This window comes from Macaca thibetana, chromosome 6, assembly GCF_024542745.1.
Source record: "Macaca thibetana thibetana isolate TM-01 chromosome 6, ASM2454274v1, whole genome shotgun sequence".
Classification (NCBI taxonomy): Eukaryota; Metazoa; Chordata; class Mammalia; order Primates; family Cercopithecidae; genus Macaca; species Macaca thibetana.
In genome coordinates, this window is record NC_065583.1 from 117478510 (window position 1) to 117498283 (window position 19774).

General features: G+C 43.0%; 1 protein-coding gene across 4 annotated transcripts in view; it reads right to left on the reverse strand.

The window, feature by feature from the left end:
- The window catches only part of IPO11 (importin 11), a 230911-nt gene extending 220119 nt beyond the window's left edge, over nt 1-10792 (reverse strand). Inside the window, exons 1-2 of one of the 4 annotated variants that reach the window (XM_050793725.1) lie at nt 10525-10792; nt 399-461 (exon numbers count right to left, since the gene is read on the reverse strand). In XM_050793725.1, coding sequence (XP_050649682.1) covers nt 399-440 — 42 coding nt within the window. In that variant the 5' untranslated portion in view covers nt 441-461; nt 10525-10792. Of the gene's footprint in view, nt 1-398; nt 462-3836; nt 3855-10524 lie in introns of those variants that run through there. The other 3 variants (XM_050793726.1, XM_050793727.1, XM_050793728.1) reach the window with 3 other exon arrangements.
- Nucleotides 10793-19774: the final 8982 nt, after the last annotated feature.

Below are 19774 nucleotides of genomic sequence, written 5' to 3' on the forward strand. Positions count from 1 at the left end.
CTATATTTATTCATTCAATAAATACATACTGAACACCTACAAATGCCAGATACTATTCTAGGCACTTGAGATACATCGATTAACTAAAAAGACAAAAAAAACCCAAGCCTTGTGAAGCATATCTTATAGTGGGGAGAGAAATAAATGGTAAACAAATAATAAATGGGTGAAGTACAAAGTATGTAACAAGACAATACACAGGGGAGGCAGACCTGTGAGAGGAAGACTAGTCTAAAAAACGTGAGTATTTTTGTCTTACTGGGAGTTTTTAGTAAAATGGCACTGATAAACTGCAGTAAGTCTCTTGCCTGTTTGGTATATACAAGAGTCCCCCATGACTAATCTCCCACTAATAGGAAAAGTTATACATTATTGTAAACAATATTGACAACCCCTACCTGATCAGTGCCCAGCTGTGAGGTACCAACTACTGCCACCATCACCCTCTGACGTCTCCTTAGCTGAAAAACAAAAATACATGTCTGTACAAAACCCACTAAGGAACAGCATAAATTACGCTTATTGCTTTTAAAGGTCCTTCTCTGGCTGGGCGGTGGCTCACACCTGTAATCCCAGCACTTTTGGAGGCCGAGGCAGGCGGATCACCTGAGGTCAGGAGTTTGAGACCAGTCTGGCCAACATGGTGAAACCCCATTTCTACTAAAAACACAAAAATTAGCTGGACTTGGTGGCGGGCACCTGTAATCCCAGCTACTAGGGAGGCTGAGGCAGGAGAATTGCTTGAACTCAGGAGGTGGAGGTTGCAATGAGCCAAGATGGTGTCACCGCACTCCAGACTGGGTGACACAGCAAGATTCCATCTCAAAAACAAACAAATAAATAAAGTTCCTTCTTTGATACAAAAAGAAAAAACAGGAAGGAAAAGCTATCAAACTGATTTTGAGCAAGGCACTGAAGTGAGAGAACACAGCTTAGATTAAATTTAACAGACTATAATTTATAACGAGCGGTTAGGCAAACTTTTTGCTGAGTTAAGAGATCATCAGTCCTCTCTCCAAATATAGACATCTTTGATTGGTAGTTTCCATTTACTGGTTGAGGACATCATTGTCTATAAAGCTATATCTTAAAAGAATCTCATTCTTGCCATAAAGAGCTCAGTGAGTCATTGTATTTATAAAAATCCGTTTGTTCAAATATGCATGTGCTGTATGCCAAGTAATACTCCCACAGTTAATCACTATTCTACATTTTATCATTAAAATAAGTTTTCTCTCAGTTGTGAGTCCATATAAGTTAACAAGTAAATAAACATAATTTTCCTATCACCTTGGAGACACTCATATCAATGCTCTATAGTTTAAGTATTTTGTTTTATTGATCAAGACACTGTGGCCAAAAGATGTTAAGGAGATAAACTGACTTCTCTAAGGTCGCAGGCTCATTAGTGACATTTCTAGAACTTTAAATGCAAGTTTCCTGTCTCCACCCAGTACTCCCTAAAGATTATACACTTTTACTTCTGTTCAGTGCTGTCCATTGATATCTCAACTTAAATTAACTGGGAATTTTTAGCTTTAGACTTGAGAAAGAACAAAAATGCATCAAGTTCATAACCTATCTGCCTAATAAATTATACATCAGAACTGAAGACTGAAATTGATGGAGTCATTGAAGATACTCTACACAAGGTTAACAAGGTGAAGATTAAGAGAAGAATTTTATTAATACATAACTCAAACAAAGGTTTATTATACAGAATATACTAGGAACCCTTATGAATCAACAAGACAAATATACAAGAAAAGTGAACAAAGGGTGTAAGCAGAAAATACATAGAAAGGAAGAGCTAAATGTTTAATTAATATCAGAAGAGATGCTATCTCACTGGTTATCAGGGATTTAAAATCCAAACAGTGAAAAACTACTTTATGATCATCAGACTAGCAAAAATTACAAAGTCCAAAAATATTCAATGCTGGCAAGAATGCATGGAAACAGAAACTCTTACACATTGCTACTGGGAATATCCATTAATACAACTTTGGAGAGCTATCTAGCAGTCTCTAAAAGAAATTAAGTGTGAGTATATATTTTGTGTATTCTATGACCAGGACACACAGAGGGTCACACACCACATAAAAAAGGTGGCTCACACCTGTAATCCAACATTTTGGAAGGCTGAGGCAGGCGGATCACTTAGAGTGCAGGAGTTAGAGACCAGCCTGGGCAACATGGAGAAACCCCATCACTACTAAAAAAACAAAAAGTTAGCTGGGCGTGGTGGGGCACACCTGTAGTCCCAGCTACTCAGGAGGCTGAGATGGGAGAATCACCTAAGCCCAGGAGGTCAAGGCTGCAGTGAGCCAAGATCGTGCCACTGCACTCCAGCCTGGCAGACGGAGTGAGATTCAAAAAAAAAAAAAAAATTTCAGTCAGATATGGACCATATATATATGACAGTGATCCCATAAGATTTTAACGGAGCTGAAAAGTTCCTATCACATAGTGACATTATAGCCATCCTAAGTCATAGCAAATCACAATACTCACATTAATGGTGATGCTGGTGTAAACTAACCTACTGCACTAGCACATGCAGTTAGGTACAGTACATAATACTTGAAAGTGATAATAAACAACTATGTTACTGGTTTATGCATTTACCACATTACACTTTTTTTTTTTTTTTTTTTTGAGATGGAGTTTCACTCTTGTTGCCCATGCTGGAGTGCAGTGGTGCAATCTTGGTTCACTGCAACCTCCGCCGCCCGAGTTCAAGCAATTCTCCTGCCTCAGACTCCCAAGTAGCTGGGATTATAGGTGCATGCTACCACGCCCAGCTAATTTTTGTATTTTTTTAGTAGAAACAGGGTTTCACCATGTTGGCCAGCCTGGTCTCAAACTCCTGACCTCGTGATCCACCCACCTCGGCCTCCCAAAGTGCTAAGATTACAGGTGTGAGCCACCACACCCGGCCTACTTTTTTTTTTTTTTTAAGAGTTAGGATCTCTGTCACCCAAGGTAGATAGCAATGCCGGCATTATAATTCACTACAATCTTGAACTCTTGGGCTCAAGTGGTCGTTCCACCTCAGCCTCCTGAATAGTGGAGACTTGGGACTACAGGCATAAGCCATCATGCCATGCTAATTTTTTTACTTTTTGTAGAGATGGAGTCTGGCTATGTTGCCCAGGCTGGTCTCAAACCCCAGACCTCAAGCAATCCTCCCACCTCAGCTTCCCTAAACCCTGGGATTACAGACATGAGCCACCAAGCCCCGCTACTATACTTCTTATCATAATTTTACAATGTACTACTCCTATTAAAAAAAAAAAAAGTTAACTGTAAAACAGCCTCAGACGGGTCCTTCAGGAGATAATTCAGAAGAAGGCATTGCTATTATAGATGACAGCTCCATGAATGTTATTGCCCCTGAAGACCTTCCAGTGAGACAAGATGTGGAGGTGGAAGACAGAGATATTGATGATCCTGAACTTGTGTGTACCTGCGTTAATGTGTGTGTTTGTGTCTTTGTTTTAAACAATGTAGAGCTACACAACGTGTTTGCGTTTTAAGCTAAGTGTTACTGCAACAGAGACAAAAAGTTAGTTTATAAACTAAGTTACAATAAGCTAAAATTATTGAAGAAAAAAATTTATTAATAAATTTAGTGTAGCCTAAGTGTACCCTAATGCCCTAGGCCTTCACTTCCACTCACCACTTACTCACTGATTCATCCAAAGCAACTTCCAGTCCTCCAAGCTCCATTCAAGGTAAGTGCCCTATACAGACGCACCATTTTTTTTTAAATCTTCTACACTGTATTTTTACAGTACCTTTCTAAGTTTAGATATGTTTAAACACATAAATACCATTTTGCTGCAACTGCTTACAGTATTCAGTGCAGTAACATGCCGTACAGGCTTGTAGCCTAGATGCAATAAGCTATATACCACATAGCCCAGGAATATAATAGGCTGTACCATCTAGGTTTGTTCATACGATGTTCATAGAACGAACAACAAAATTGCCCAATGACCCATTTCTCAGGATGTATCCCAGCCTTAAGCAACTCCTGACTGTATCTTCTATGACCCAGCAGTTTCACACCTGGTGCTCTAATCACAGATACTCCTGCATGGGCATACAAGAATAAGGAGACAAAGGACTAGGTTGTCTGCACAACCTAGTTATCTACAGTAACAGAGACTTGGAGACAATATGCAAACATCTTTAGTGAAAGATGTATAAAATGTAGCTTATCCTTCCCTTGTACAATTTGTTCCCTCTGGCTGGAAAGCTCTGGTCTCTAGATAAAAGCATGCCTTGCTCTTTGACAGCATTCCATTCTGTTCAAGTTGTCCTCTATTTAAAGAGGTGTCCACTAAGTGCCAATCTAAAATGGCTCACTCCTAAACCCAAAATCTCTATGTTCCCGACATCCTTAATTTTTCTGCATAATACTATTAACAATATGAATACTGTTTGTAGTACTATATTGTTAATAGTTTACTGTACTGTAAACACTTACATTTTAAACTATATATGTGTTGGTTGGGTACAGTGGCTCATGCCTGTAATCCCAATACTTTAGGAGGCCGAGGCGGGTGGATCACCTGAGGCCAGGAGTTTGAGACCAGCCTGACCAACCTGGAGAAACCCCGTCTCTACTAAAAATACAAAATTAGCCAGGCGTGGTGGCGCATGCCTGTAATCCCAGCTACTCAGGAGGCTGAGGCAGAAGAATCACTTGAACCCGGAAGGTGGAGGTCGCAGTGATCCGAGATCGCACCACTGCACTCCAGCTTGGTCAACAAGAGTGAAACTCCGTCTCAAAAAAAAAAATAGATAGTTGGAGAGTTGGAAATAAAATAATTAGATAGTTGGAGAGTTGGAGGTGGGGGTTACACATAAGTTAATAAGGGGAAAGAATGAAGATTTGGGGCTTCTCCAACTCATTGGTGCCTGCATGGCTCATAGCAGGAAAACAACTTCAGGAAGGTTGAAATACACTTTTTGACACGAATGTCAAGTATTTTAAGACAACTACATATGTCAGCGTTGAAGAGAGACCTGGTGCTAAAAAGCCAGAGATTTGGGAGTCATCAAAATAGAGGCAGTAGTTGAAGCCACGACGGATGAGACCATTCAAGAAGAGTGTGCATTAAGGTCCTTATTTCCTACACTATGCAGTTTGGATTTTAATCTGAAGGTTTTCAGAAGAGAGCAGGGTAGTGTCTCAGAGTGAAACATCTAAAGTGGTCAGAGAAAAAAGAAAAATAACCAAGGAAACACTGGCTAAAACATAAGACAGAAATAAGGAAAATATGGTGTCCCAGAAGTATAAGAAGAAAATTTCAAGAATGAACAAGTAGTTAAAATGGCAAATGATTAAACAGATTCCATTAGATTTAGCAACAAAAATATCAATGGTGATCACCACTACATCAAATTCAGTGACTGCTATGGACTGTCAGCCTTCAAAATACTGAAAAAAAATAGAATAAAATAAGTAATAAGGAGGTGAAGAAAATGAATATAGAGAATTATTTCAAGAAACTTAAAGGAAATAAGCTGGGCATGGAGGCACACACAAGTAGTACCAGCCACTCATGAGATTAAAGTGGCAGGATCACTTGAGCCCTGAAGTTTGAGGCTAGCCTAGGTAACAGAGACCTCTTCTCTTAAAAAAGGAAAAAAAAAAAAAACTAAGAAAAATAATTACAGACAAAGCTGAAGAGTAATCTAAGGATCTAAGGTAAGGAGAGTATATTGAAGATAAGGCTTGATTTGAGGCCAGGCATGGTGGCTCACCCCTATAATTTCAATATACTTCAGAAGGCCAAGGCCAGCAGACCGCTTGAACCCAGGAGTTTGAGACTAGCCTAGGCAATGTGGCAAAGCCCCATCTCTACAAAAAATATTTCAAAAATTAGCCAAACATTGTGGCCTGTGCCTCACCTATGGTCCCAGCTACCAGGGAGGATAAGGTGGGAGGATTGCTTGAGCCTGGGAGGCAGAAATTGCAGTAAGCCAAGATAGCACCACTGCTCTCAAGCCTGAGGAACAGAGTGAGACTCTGTCTCAAAAAAAAAAAAGGTAAGAGACTTGGTTATGCTTAAATCCTTGTTAAGTCAGTACTAATTGAAAAAGGAATAACTGAATGTTATGAATTGAATTGTGTTCCTCAAAAATTCATGTTGAAGCCCTAACCCCTGAACCCTCCGTATTTGGAGATAAGGTTTTTAAGGAGATGATTAAGATAAGATGAGGTTGTTAGGGTAAAGCCCTAAACCAATATAACTGATGCCATTATAAGAAAAAGAGACAGGGGCCGGGCGCGGTGGCTCATGCCTGTAATCCCAGCACTTTGGGAGGCCGAGGCGGGCGGATCACGAGGTCAGGAGATTGAGACCATCCTGGCTAACACAGTGAAACCCTGTCACTACTAAAAATACAAAAAACTAGCCAGACGAGGTGGCGGGCACCTGTAGTCCCAACTACTCGGTAGGCTGAGGCAGGAGAATGGCATGAACTCAGGAGACGGAACTTGCAGTGAGCCGAGATCAGCTTGCAGCGAGCCGAGATCGGGCCACTGCACTCTAGCCTGGGCGAGAGAGCGAGACTCCGTCTCAAAAAAAAAAAAAGTAAGAAAGAAAAAGACGGCCGGGCGCGGTGGCTCAGGCCTGTAATCCCAGCACTTTGGGAGGCCGAGGCGGGCGGATCACAAGGTCAGGAGATCGAGACCACGGTGAAACCCCGTTTCTACTAAAAATACAAAAAATTAGCCGGGCGCGGTGGCGGGCGCCTGTAGTCCCAGCTACTCAGGAGGCTGAGGCAGGAGAATGGCGTGAACCCGGGAGGCGGAGCTTGCAGTGAGCCGAGATTGCGCCACTGCACTCCAGCCTGGGCGACAGAGCGAGACTCTGTCTCAAAAAAAAATAAATAAATAAAATAAAATAAAAGAAAGAAAAAGACACAACAGGCCAGTGTAGGGGTTCATGTCTGTAATCCCAGCACTTTGGGAGGCTGTGGCGGGCAGATCACCTGAGGTCAGGACTTTGAGACCAGCCTGGACAACATGGTGAAACCCGTCTCTGCTAAAAACATAAAAATTAGCCAGGTGTGATGGGGGGCGCCTATAATCCCAACTACTCAGGAGGCTGAGGCGGGAGAATCACTTGAACCAGGAAGGCAGATGCTGCAGTGAGCTGAGAGCAGGCCACTGCACTCCAGCCTGGGAGACAAGAGTGAGGCTCCATCTGAAAAAAAAAAAAAAAAAAAAAAAAAACAGAAAAGAAAAAGAGACAGCAGAGGTGCATGTACACACAAGATGACCATGAGAAAAGGCAGCAAGAAGGTGGCCATCTGCAAGCCAAGGATGGAGGTCTTACAGGAAACCAATCTTATCTGCACCTTGATCTTGGACTTCCACCCTCCAGAACTGTGAGAAAAAAAAAAACTCTCTTGTTTCAGCTACCCAATATAAGGTATTTTGTTGTGGCCGCCCTAGCAAACACATGAAGGAAATATTGCCCATAAAGAGAAAAAAATTAGAATATAATTAGAGATGGACAGATAGAGGTCTTCATGTTCACAAGTGAAACAGAACAGAGAGCAATGAAGTTTCCACTCAATGTATTTCACTTCCTCTATGAAGCAGAAGGGAACTTTAACCAGTAAAGAGTAAAGAGGGGGCCAGGCGTGTTGGCTCACGCCTGTAATCCCAGCACTTTGGGAGGCCAAGGTGGGTGATCACCTGAGGCCGAGAGTTCAAGACCAGCCTGACCAACATGGAGAAACCCCATCTCTACAAAAAATACAAAATTAGCTGGGCGCGGTAGCACATGCCAGTAATCCCAGCTACTCGGGAGGCTGAGGCAGGAGAATCACTTGAACCCGGGAGGCAGAGGTTGCGGTGAGTTAAGATCGCACCACTGCATTGCGGCCTAGGCAAAAAGAGCAAAACTCCAACTCAAAAAAAAAAAAAAAAAAAGAGTAAAGAGCGGGCCGGGCTCACTCCTGTAATCCCAGCACTTTGGGAGGCCGAGGTGGGTGGAGTTTAAGGAGGTCAGGAGTTCAAGACCAGTCTGGCCAAAATGGTGAAACCCTGTCTCTACCAAAAATACAAAAATTACCCAGGCTTGGTGGCAAGCATCTGTAATCCCAGCTACTCTGGAGGCTGAAGCAGGAGAACCGTTTGAACCCCAGAGGCAGAAGTTGCAGTGAGCAGAGATCACACCACTGCACTCCAGCCTAGGCAACAGTGAGACCCCCATCTCAAAGAAAATAAAGAGGAAAGGTGGTGGGTTATTAGCCACCATGATAAACAGGAGCACGTAGCAGGGACACACAGTATTGTTGGGCTGCCTGTCCAGTACCCAGTAAACGTTTGTTATTGAATGAACACCTAACTGTCATTCATGAATTTTAGTTCATTTTTAATATAACAAGCTCTGATAGTAATCAGCAAAAGAAAAGCACTGGATGAGTTGGAATCTGGGTTATAAATCTAGGTATGTGTGACCTTTTGCAAGGCATTTACCTTTCTGGGCCTCAGTTTCATCAGACTGGATAATCAGTGTAAGATCACCTCAGATTAAAATAAATGATGCCATAAATTTTTATACAGGTTTGTTCAGTGTTTGTTCAGTGTTTGTTCAGTGTTCTTCAACTGTTACCAACCAAAGTAGTGCATCTCAAGATTTATTGAACATTCCTTTAATCTAGAGATCTTGTTAAAATTGCAGATTTTGATTCAGCAGCTCTGGATTGAGCCTGAGATCATGCATTTCTAATAAACTCCCAGGTGATGCTATACACCACAATTTGAGTAGCAAGGGTAAAGAACATTGATGCAACTTAAGCTCTACAAAGCTTATAACTGTACTTATCTGTAATCAGCCTGACAGTCGGCAAACCAAAGACACTACAGACTCACACTTGCACTAAATGTGTTTTGCCATTCCTTAAATGCTCTGAAATTAAGTCCCTATCTGAAGCTGATAAAGAAAGGAAAAAATATTACCATCAATAACACTAAATTAGAAGTGAGGTTAAATACATACACACACATAGGTACAAATATATAACACAAAGGTCAAAATCCAAATTATCAAACATTACTTTATTCAAAATTTGAATATTTTTATTGCTGGGAAAAAAAATTTTGTTTCTGGAAAAATCTTCAGTGTATTTTAATAGCCACATGCCTACAAGGATCATGCTGCATTCTGGTTTGATTCCATATGTAAATATATTCAAACATCACAAAATCTGATGATTTTTCTATTAATGATCAGATAATCTTTACACATCTGTTTAAAACATCTAACATATTACCACAGCCAAATGTGTTTGTGGTGAAAATTCTCTTTGGCCTTAGGAAGTGCGACTAGGGCAGAGACCACCCTCCTACCCTGGGGCTATAACATATGGCCACAAACCATTACTATAATTGTTTCTACTATACCCTGTGCTAGGTTACTGCAGAAACAGAGAAAATACCAGTCCTATCATAACCAAAAGGGAAAATGAAAATTTTTCTAATTTCACCGAAATTTTTCTCAGTAATGAAAGATGTAAAATGTGTCATGCAATGGATGTCTCCTATAGAAGAGTCACCCTGCCCTTAATCTGATGCTTCTCTACTGAACAGAGAAGTTTGAAATAACGTGAAAATGGAGGAGGAAAATTCCTATCCGAGGGGGGGAAAGCATTATGGCTGCAAACTGCTCTTCCTTACTTCCTTCTGAAGAATAACCGAAATCTGAAGGGCACTACCGCACTATAACTGAGCTCGTTTAAATTATGGAGGGGAGGAGGTATGTCAACTGCAACCTTGGCACTAGTAGTTTATTTACCAGTCCTTGCTATTTAGTCAAATCACTTTCAGATAGGAGTACTTCTCTCATTAACCACTATGTCACAAAATAATAAAGAAAAAATGACACAAGCAATGAGCAAAAGTAGTTTTGCTGAATCACAAATACCCCCAAATACAAATCTGCAGGAGTCGCTGAGCTTGAGAATTGGCGGCCATACCTCTCCATGAAGCTCCTCTCTACAAATGGACAACTACCTTCCCTCTTTCATTAAAAGCACGTAAGGGTCAAACGTTTAAAGCTATCACACTATTGCTATTAGCAACAAGGTCGTGTGCGCAGTAACAATGCACAACGGTCTTATAATCGAGATAACCACTTTATCTCAAATTTTGCACCACCTATCCCCCAAGGGCAAATACATCACCCAGGTCCGCAACCGCGGCCACGATGGGTACACTCGGCTCTGCTTAGCCTAGCATACTGTCCCTCCCAGCTCGCACCCTGATTGCTCCGCTACCATGCTGCCCACTCCCGGGCTTCCTCGGCCAGCCCCCAGTTCCCGGGGTTCCTAAGGTTACGCAAACAGCCAAGTCTGCAGGCCGCCCTTGCCTCGCTACCGTTATCCCTCACCTCCCGGTAGCCCCACTTTCCTCCCTCGCCTCTCGGGTCTCGGGTGCCCAACCCACTCCCTTCCACTCCCGCGCGCTCTGTGGCTCTCGGGCCGGGGCCTCACCGTTTGGTTCGGTCGGGAATTGCCCGGCCCTCCCGCTCCCACTTCCCAACACGAAGTGGCGTCGGTTGGTCCCGCGCCCACGCTGCCAGTCCCCACGCCGCCGCCTACTGATGCCGAAAGCGGCTTCTAGGAACACGCCATGTTTAGCGTCGCGGTTCCAAACGACACGGACGCGCGAAAACTACGTCACAGGAGCCCAGCGCGCATGCGACTAGCAAAGAGCGAGGGCGATAGGCGAACGGTGGGAAGGGGAAGGAGTGACTTTCTCTTCGAACCAAAAGGCGCGGGGTAGCCAAATCAGTTGTGAGCGCTTGCGCAGTATAAAGAGCCGGGAGTCCGGACTAGCCGGCTCTGTCACCATGGAAACCATAGGTCTGGTTTGCCCCACTCCCAGGGAGCTCAATTGTTTCCCGGGTTGATTGAAGCTTCAATCAGAACCATTTCACGCTTTCTATTCTAGATATCAATTGCGGATCCGTCACAGCAGAGAAGAGTTATTTAAAGAATCTTACTCCCATCAGTCCACCCTCCCTCCCGCAAATGTTTATTTTTTAAGTTACCCAAATTGCTTGCTGTTTACTCCTGAGTAATAGAAAGAGTGGAAAAATATAAAAGGACATAAATCCAGTTTTGCTTGCCTCTGCTAAAAGCTAGCATAGTCACCTAAATGTTCTTATCCTCAAAAAGAGAACTTACTCAGGCGCAGTGGTGCGTGCCTGTAGTCCCAGCTACTCCAGATATTGAGGCAGGAGGATCACTTGAGCCCAGGAGTTCGAAGCCAGCCTGGGACATATAGAGAGTTCACACACACACCCATTTCAAAAATAATATGGGGTGGGCGCAGTAGGTCACACCTGTAATCCCAGCCCTTTGGGAGGCCGAGGCGGGCGGATCACGAAGTCAGGAGTTCGAGACCAGTCTGGCCAACATGGTGAAACCTTATCTCTACGAAAAATACAGTAATTAGCCTGGACGCCTGTAATCCCAGCTACTCGGGAGGCTGAGGCAGGGGAATCGCTTGAACCCGGGAGGCAGAGGTTGCAGTGAGCCAAGATTGCTCCACTGCACTCCAGCCTGGGCAACAGAGCAAGACTCTGTCTCAAAATAAATAAATAAATAAATAAGAGACTCCATCTCAAAATAAACAAATTAATTAAAAATACACACCAACTACATATTTCTTAAAAATAATAATAATAAGGCCAGGCGCAGTGGCTCACGCCTGTAATCCCAGCACTTTGGGAGGCCGAGGCAGGCAGATCACCTTAGGTCAGGAGTTCAAGACCAGCCTCACCAACATGGAGAAACCCTGTCTCTACTAAAAATATAAAAAATTAGCTGGGCATGGTGGTGCAGGCCTGTAATCCCAGCTACTCGGGAGGCTGAGGTAGGAGAATCACTTAAATCCTGGGGGCAAAGGCTGCAGTGAGGCGAGATCATGCCATCGCACTTCAGCCTGGGCAACAGGAATGAAACGCCATCTCAAAATAATAATAATAATAAGAGAAGTTGTAAGGAAATAGTAGAGTGTTCATAAAGATTAATAATAGAAAACCTTTATTGCTCATTTAGAATATTCCAGGTACAGTTTTAAGATCTTTATGGGAATTATTTATTTTAATCCTCAGAACGATCCTTACGAGGTAGGTATTTTCTTTATGTCCACTTTACAGATGAAGAAACTGAAGCACAGAGAAATCAAACGTTAGCCCACCTAACGTTAAACAGCTAGTAAAAGGCCATGTTAGGATTTGAACCAAGCTCCGCATTCCGAGAATGTCAATCACACAAGGGCTGTTTTTTAAAGTAAAAAGATAAAATTACCTAAACAATCACCAATGAGACGAATGATTAAATCACAATACATCCATATATAATAAAATACAAATTGGCCATTTAAAATTATGTTGAGGTCGAGCACAGTGGCTCACACCTGTAATCCCAGCACTTTGGGAGATCAAGACGGATGGGTCACCTAAGGTCAGGAGTTCGAGACCAGCTTGGCCAACATGGTGAAACCCCGTCTCTACTAAAAATACAAAAATTAGCCTGGAGTGGTGGCATGTGCTTGTAATTCCAGCTACTCAGGAGGCTGAGACAGAAGAATCGCTTGAGGCCGGGAAGCAGAGGTTGCAGTGAGCGGAGTTCGCACCACTGCACTCCAGCCTAAGCGACAGAGCGAGACTCCATTTCAAGAATAAATAAACAGGCCGGGTGCAGTGTCTCAAGCCTGTAATTCCAGCACTTTGGGAGGCAGAGGCGTGTGGATTGCTGGAGGTCAGGAGATCCAGACCAGCCTGGCCAACATAATGAAACCTCCTCTCTACTAAAAATACAGAAATTAGCCAGGCTTGGTGGCGGGCACCTGTAATCCCAACTATTAGGGAGGCTGAGGCAGGAGAATTGCTTGAAACCAGGAGACGGAGGTTGCAGTGAGCTGAGATCATGCCACTGCACTCCAGCCTGGGCGGCAGAGGGAGACTCTCTCTCAAAAATATATATATTAATTAATTAATTAAAATAAAATTATCTTGAAGTGTATTTGTTGACATGTTTACACATTCACAATGCATTGTGAAAAAAGGGGATTGCAAAACATTATGTTCAGAATGTCCCACTTTTGGAAATAAATAAATACCAAAATGCTAAGAGGGTTTATCACTAGTTGGATGGGTATTGTGACCATGCTTTATTTTCTTTTTGCTTAACTGTATCTTCTGATTTTATTGAAAGATAGTACTTCTCAGGCCTGGAAACGTGGCTCACACCTGTAATCCCAGCACTTTGGAAGGCTGAGGCAGGCGGATCACCTGAGGTCAGGAGTTCAAGGCCAGCCTGATCAACATGGAGAAACCTCATCTCTACCAAAAATACAAAAATTAGCTGGGCGTGGTGGTGCATGCCTGTAATCCCAGCTACTCGGGAGGCTGAGGCAGGAGAATCGTTTGAACCCGGGAGAAGGAGGTTGCAGTGAGCCGAGATTACGCCATTGCACTCTAGCCTGGGGGCGACAGAGCAAAACTCTGTCTCAGAAAAAAAAAAAAGATAGTACTTCTCAAATTTTAAGTGTGCATAGAATCACATGGGGATCTTGGTCTGAGGTGAGGCTCGAGGTTCTCCATTTCTAAACAAATTTAGATCTCTGTTTTGTGGTAGGTAGAATAAAAGATGTCCACGTCCTAATCCCCAAAACCTGTGAATATGTTACTTTACAGAGCAAAAGGGATTTTGCCAATGTGATTAAATCATCCAGGATAATTTTACTATGGGAAGATTATCCTGGATTATCCTCTAGGTCCAATGTAATCAGATGGGTCTTTATAAGTGGGAGGCTGGAGTGTCCAAGACAAAGAAAATACGCCGGTATAATAGATGTCAGAGGGATGCCAGGGCCAGGAGCCAAGGAATGCAGAAAGCCTATAGAAGCTGGGAAAGTTTTGGAAACTGATTCTCTTCTACAGCCACCAGAAGAAACTCAGACATGCAAACAATTTTAGACTTCTAACCTCCAGAACCCTAAATTTAATAAATGTATCTTGTTGTAAGGCACTAATTAGGTTTGTGGTACTTCGCTGAAGCAGCAATAGAATACATGCTCAAAAGTTATAGGCTCTCTAATTTGCTACCCTTCATTTATTATTTTAACTTGCATAAAATTGAGTCTTGGATAACTCTACATTATAATACAGCTCATTGGATGTTTATAAATTAACAGAATTCCTAGATTCATTTTTGTTTATAGTAAACTTGAAACAATATATCTTTCCATAAGGACTGATTATATAAATTATGGTATGTTTATACAATGGAATATGGTAGCTGGTAAAAATGTTGATGTAGCTTTATATTTATTAACATTAAGGTTTATATTCATTAATGTTTATTAACATTCATTAATGTTTATGTTCATTAACATTAATTCATTAACATTAACACCTGAGGTCAGGAGTTCAAGATGAGTGGGTGGATCACTTGAGGTCAGGAGTTCGAGACCAGCCTAGCCAATATGGGGAAACCCTGCCTCTACTAAAAATACAAAAATTAGCCGGGCATGGTGGCAGTGCCTGTAATCCCAGCTACTAGGGGTCTGAGGCAGGAGGATTGCTTGAACCTGGGAGGCAGAGGTTGCAGTGAGCAGAGATCGTGCCACCGCACTCCAGCCTGGGCAACAGAGCAAGATTCTATCTCAAGAAATAAAAAAGAAAATAATTTGTTAATTTATATTCAAAGACTAAAATGTTCACGCAGTTTGAGTAAATAATTCCATGCTTGGAAATCTATACTAGAGAACCACTTCAAAGTACTGAAAGTATTTTTCAGGTATAAACTAAAACGTGTATGGCTCTATTTTTATAAGAACAATGGTATAGGAATGATTTAGTAAACGCTTATGCATTCATAAGGTGAAAGTTTCTGCAGCAGTTTTCAATATTAATTATTAAGAGTGTGTAATAACTTGGAAAAGGGCCTTTTTTCTTTTTTTTGCTTTTAGAGACAGGGTCTCTGGCTATGTTGCTCTGCTCTGGCTCGTCTCAAATTCCTGGGCTCAAGTGTTCCTCCCATCTCAGTCTCCTTAATGAAGCTGGGATTATGAGCATGCACCACTTCATAGAATAAAATATTTTTATTTATACTATTGTTTAAAATAAAAAGTACCTAAATATAAATATACAATATGAAAATAGACTCTAGCCAGGTGTGGTGACTCACACCTCTGATCTCAGCACTTTCATAGGCTGAGGTGGGAGGATCACTTAAGCTCAAGAGTTCAAGATCAGCCTAGGCAAACGCCATCTCCACAAAAAATACTAAGATTAGCCGGGCATGGTAGCGCGAACCTGTGGTCTCAGCTACTCTGGAGGCTGAGGTGGGAGGATTGCTTGAGTCCTGGACAGGGAGGTTGCAGTCAGCCATGATTGTGCCACTGCACTCCAGCCTGGGAGACAGAGCAGGACCCTGTCTCAAAAATAAACAAATAGTAAAAATAAAAATAGACTCTAACCCACAAATAGAATTCTATGTACCCTAATAATTTGGTTTTTGTTGTATTTGGAATCCCTCTAAAAGTTTTATTTTGCAACATGATATACATTATTTTATGGTGTTAAAATAATTAATAGGCCATTAGACTGAGGCTGCTCCAGCACCCTGGGTTCCTACAGAAGCAAACCAAAACCCAACTCAGTGTATTTTATTTGCCACACTTCCACATTCACCCTATAAAAGCCTGTCTTTGGTGCCCCTTTAGCAGAGTCCCAAACCGATTCATGAATCACTGCCTGTTCAAATAAACACTTTAAGATTTTACTGGGCCTTAGTTTCTCTTTTAACAATGGTAATGATATGGAAACGCTTATCTGACAAATGTTTTTGAGATTATGTAATATTCACTGACAAGGTTTACACTTATGCTGGTATTAAACAGAGCCCATAATCATCTTCTTTAATTAATTTTATTAATCTAACATAGTCTTTATGATGATCTAAAAATATTTAGATCATTCTTTTTTGCTTTTTTTTTTTTTTTTTTTGAGACGGAGTCTCACGCTGTTGCCCAGGCTGGAGTGCAGTGGCGCGATCTCGGCTCACTGCAAGCTCCGCCTCCCGGGTTCCCGCCATTCTCCTGCCTCAGCCTCCTGAGTAGCTGGGACTACAGGCGCCCGCCACCGCGCCCGGCTAATTTTTTGTATTTTTAGTAGAGACGGGGTTTCACTGTGGTCTCGATCTCCTGACCTTGTGATCCGCCCGCCTCGGCCTCCCAAAGTGCTGGGATTACAGGCTTGAGCCACCGCGCCCGGCCTTTTTTTTTTTTTTTTTTGAGACGGAGTCTTGCTCTGTCACCCAGGCTGGAGTGCAGTGGCCGGATCTCAGCTCACTGCAAGCTCCGCCTCGCCTCCCGGGTTTACGCCATTCTTCTGCCTCAGCCTCCCGAGTAGCTGGGACTACAGGCGCCCGCCACCGCGCCCGGCTAATTTTTTGTATTTTTAGTAGAGACGGGGTTTCACCGTGTTAGCCAGGATGGTCTCGATCTCCTGACCTCGTGATCCGCCCGCCTCGGCCTCCCAAAGTGCTGGGATTACAGGCTTGAGCCACCGCGCCCGGCCTTGTTTTTGAGACAGGGTCTCACTATGTTGCCCAGACTGGAGTGCAGTGGCACAACCTCAGTTTATCACAATCTCTGCCTCCCAGGCTCAAGCAATTCTCCTGCCTCAGCCTCCCGAGTAGCTGGCATTACAGGCACATGCCACCATGCCCAGCTAATGTTTGTATTTTTAGTAGAGATGGGGTTTCACCATGTTGGCCAGGCTGGTCTGGAACTCCTGACCTCAAATGATCCACTCACCTTGGCCTCCCAAAGTGCTGAGATTATAGGCTTGAGTCGCCGTGCCCAGCCACATATTTAGATCATTCTAAAGAACACATTTATAGAAGAATCTTGTTTATAGTATTCAGGATTCCTTCCTTCCTTCTTTCCTTCCTTCCTTCCTTCCTTCCCTCCCTCCCTCCCTCCCTCCTTCCCTCCCTCCCTCCTCCTTTCTTTCTGTGTTTTAGATGGAGTCTCATTCTGTTGCCTAGTCTGGAGTGCAGTGGCATGAACTCGGCTCACTGCAACTCTGCCTCACTGAAACCCAGCCTGAACCACCATTTAAAAAAACATAATATTTGAAGCTGGGCATGGTAACTCATGCCTGTAATCCCTGCACTTTGGGAGGGAGAGGCGGGCAGACGACTTGAGGCCAGTTCAAGACCAGCCTGGGCAACATGGTGAAAACCCATCTCTACTAAAAAAAGAAAAAAAAAAATTAGCCTGCATGGTGGTACACACCTGTAATTCCAGCTACTTGAAAGGCTGAGGCATGAGAATAGCTTGAACCTGGGAGGCTGAGGTTACAGTGAGCCAAGATCATGGCACTGCACTGCAGCCTGGGTGACAGAGTGAGGCTCTATCTTAAAAAATATATATATATATGTGAGTTGTGTCTTTAAGAGCAAACAAGTTATCCAGGGGAAGGTTGAGAATGCAAAGGGAACAGTACTCACAAAGCCGAGGTATAAAGATGTTTAAGAAAGAAAAAGAAACTTGATGACGTTGGGAAGTAAATAAGTAAGGTAAATAGGAACTTAATGTGAGAGGCCTACAATGTTATTCTAGGGAGCAATAGTGGTCATTCATTGATGAATCAAAAGAACCATTTTGTCTTCTCTGCTCTTCTCTCCAGGCTGTGGTTAAACAGCAGTACACAATGGAGATACTGGGCTCCACATTTAGCTGGAATACATGCCATGTCTTCTTGAATTCCTTCTAATCTTCCTCTCCCATTGCCCATAAAGGATCTTCAAACCTTCTCCGCACTCATGCCCTTTGTCCTACCACCTCCACAGCTCCTTCTCTACAGAAAAACTTGCCTTTTATTCATAGAAGAAATGCAACCTTTTATTTCACAGAAGAAATGCATCCTTTTATTTCACAGAAGAAATGCAACCTAGAGGCCAAGGTGGGTAGATCACTTGAGCTAGGAAGTTTGAGATCAGCCTGTGGAACAAAGTGAGACCCTGCTTCTACAAAAAATACAAAAATTAACTGGGCAAGGTGGTTCATGCCTGTCATCTCAGCTACTTGGGAGGCTGAGGTGGGAGGATCGCTTGAGCCCGGCAGGCGGAGGTTGCAGTGAGCTGAGATCATGCTGCTGCACTCCAGACTGGGTGACAGAGTGAGACTGTCTCAAAAAAACAAAACCAACCCCCACCCCAAAAAAAAACAACAACAATAACAAATCACACACAGCGTTTTGTGTCATGTTCATCCTTTTTTTTTTTTTTTTTTTTTTTTTTTTTTTTAGACAGGCTATCATGCTGTCATCACCCAGGTTGGTGCAATCTTGGCTCACTACAAATACTTGGGCTCAAGTGGTGCTCCCACCTCAGCCTCCTGTGTAGCTGAGACTACAGGCCTGCACCACCATGCCTGGCTAATGTTTGTATTTTTTGTAGAGACGGGGTCTCACACTGTTGCCCAGGTTGATCTCAAGTTTCTCAGCTCAAGTGATCCGCCCGCCTTGGCCTCCCAAAGTGCTGGGATTACAGGCATGAGCCACCTCTCCAGGCCATGTCCACCCTATTAACATTTGGAAGTGCCTAGCACAGTGTAGACTCTTTAGACTTGTGGAATAACAATGATTACTGAAATGAAACACATAGCTGAAGGTGCTACTAGGGTATATGAGACTTTTTTTCTGACTTAGAACTACATCAAAGAAAGAAGGGCCTAAGACCAAGGTTTGGGAATGCACACAATGAACTGCTCAAAAGAAAGTTAGCTTTAGTAATGACAGGAAGAAGCTATTTCTTCAGCGAAACAGAATACACACAGAAAAATTTAAGAGAGCCATTACACTGGCTGGCAAGACAGATGTGGATATTGTGGCCCTGGTACTCACGGAGTTTATAGTCAGGCACACTGTCCTAGCACAATGACCAATACGTTATCGTATTTACAGCGTTTTGGAGTTTCTGTCCATCTCTCTCAACAGAATAAACTTTGAGGTAAGTTTCTTACGCAGACTCCCCAGCAGTGTTTGCTACACAGTTGGAGCTCAATAAATGTTTACGGAGTGAATGATGAGGCACAAAAGGAATTTGTTGAATTATTTGTTAAATGAATCAAATAATTTTGTAGGATTCACGGGCTGTCTTCTGCACGATAAGCTTCATTCTGTGGGTCTGAGTTTCTCCTGGTTCCCAATTCTGTGTCTTTTTGTGAATTATCTACTTTATAGCTGGACCTTTGTATTTGTTCAAGATAATTATTCTTCTATTCCTAATAGAAGCAACCATAGCCCTAGCGAAACCAGAGTTAATTCCACTCTTGCAGTTCTTTTCCCCAAGGCAAGCAGCAAAAAATGCATTCCCACAAAAGAGCAAGCTCATCCCCAAATTCCGGGTTTCCCACCCCCACAAGCTGCAGGAAAACAGGAGGGAGGCACGTGAATACTTCTTCGGACCTCAACGATCCCAGAACTTGGCCTTCTAAAACATCCATAGGCTTAACCTCATCATATAACTTAAACAGCCTTCGCAACACCGAGAGCACCACACCAACACCTTCTTATCCAGCTCGGGTTGGGACAAGAGCTCCAACTCCTGACTGCAAGCCTCTGTAGCGCGGTGTCTTCTGGGATCTGTAGGCTCCCGCAGTTCGGCTTTCCTCTCTCGGTGACTCCAATTCCCGGCAGTCAGTGGGCTCCAAGGT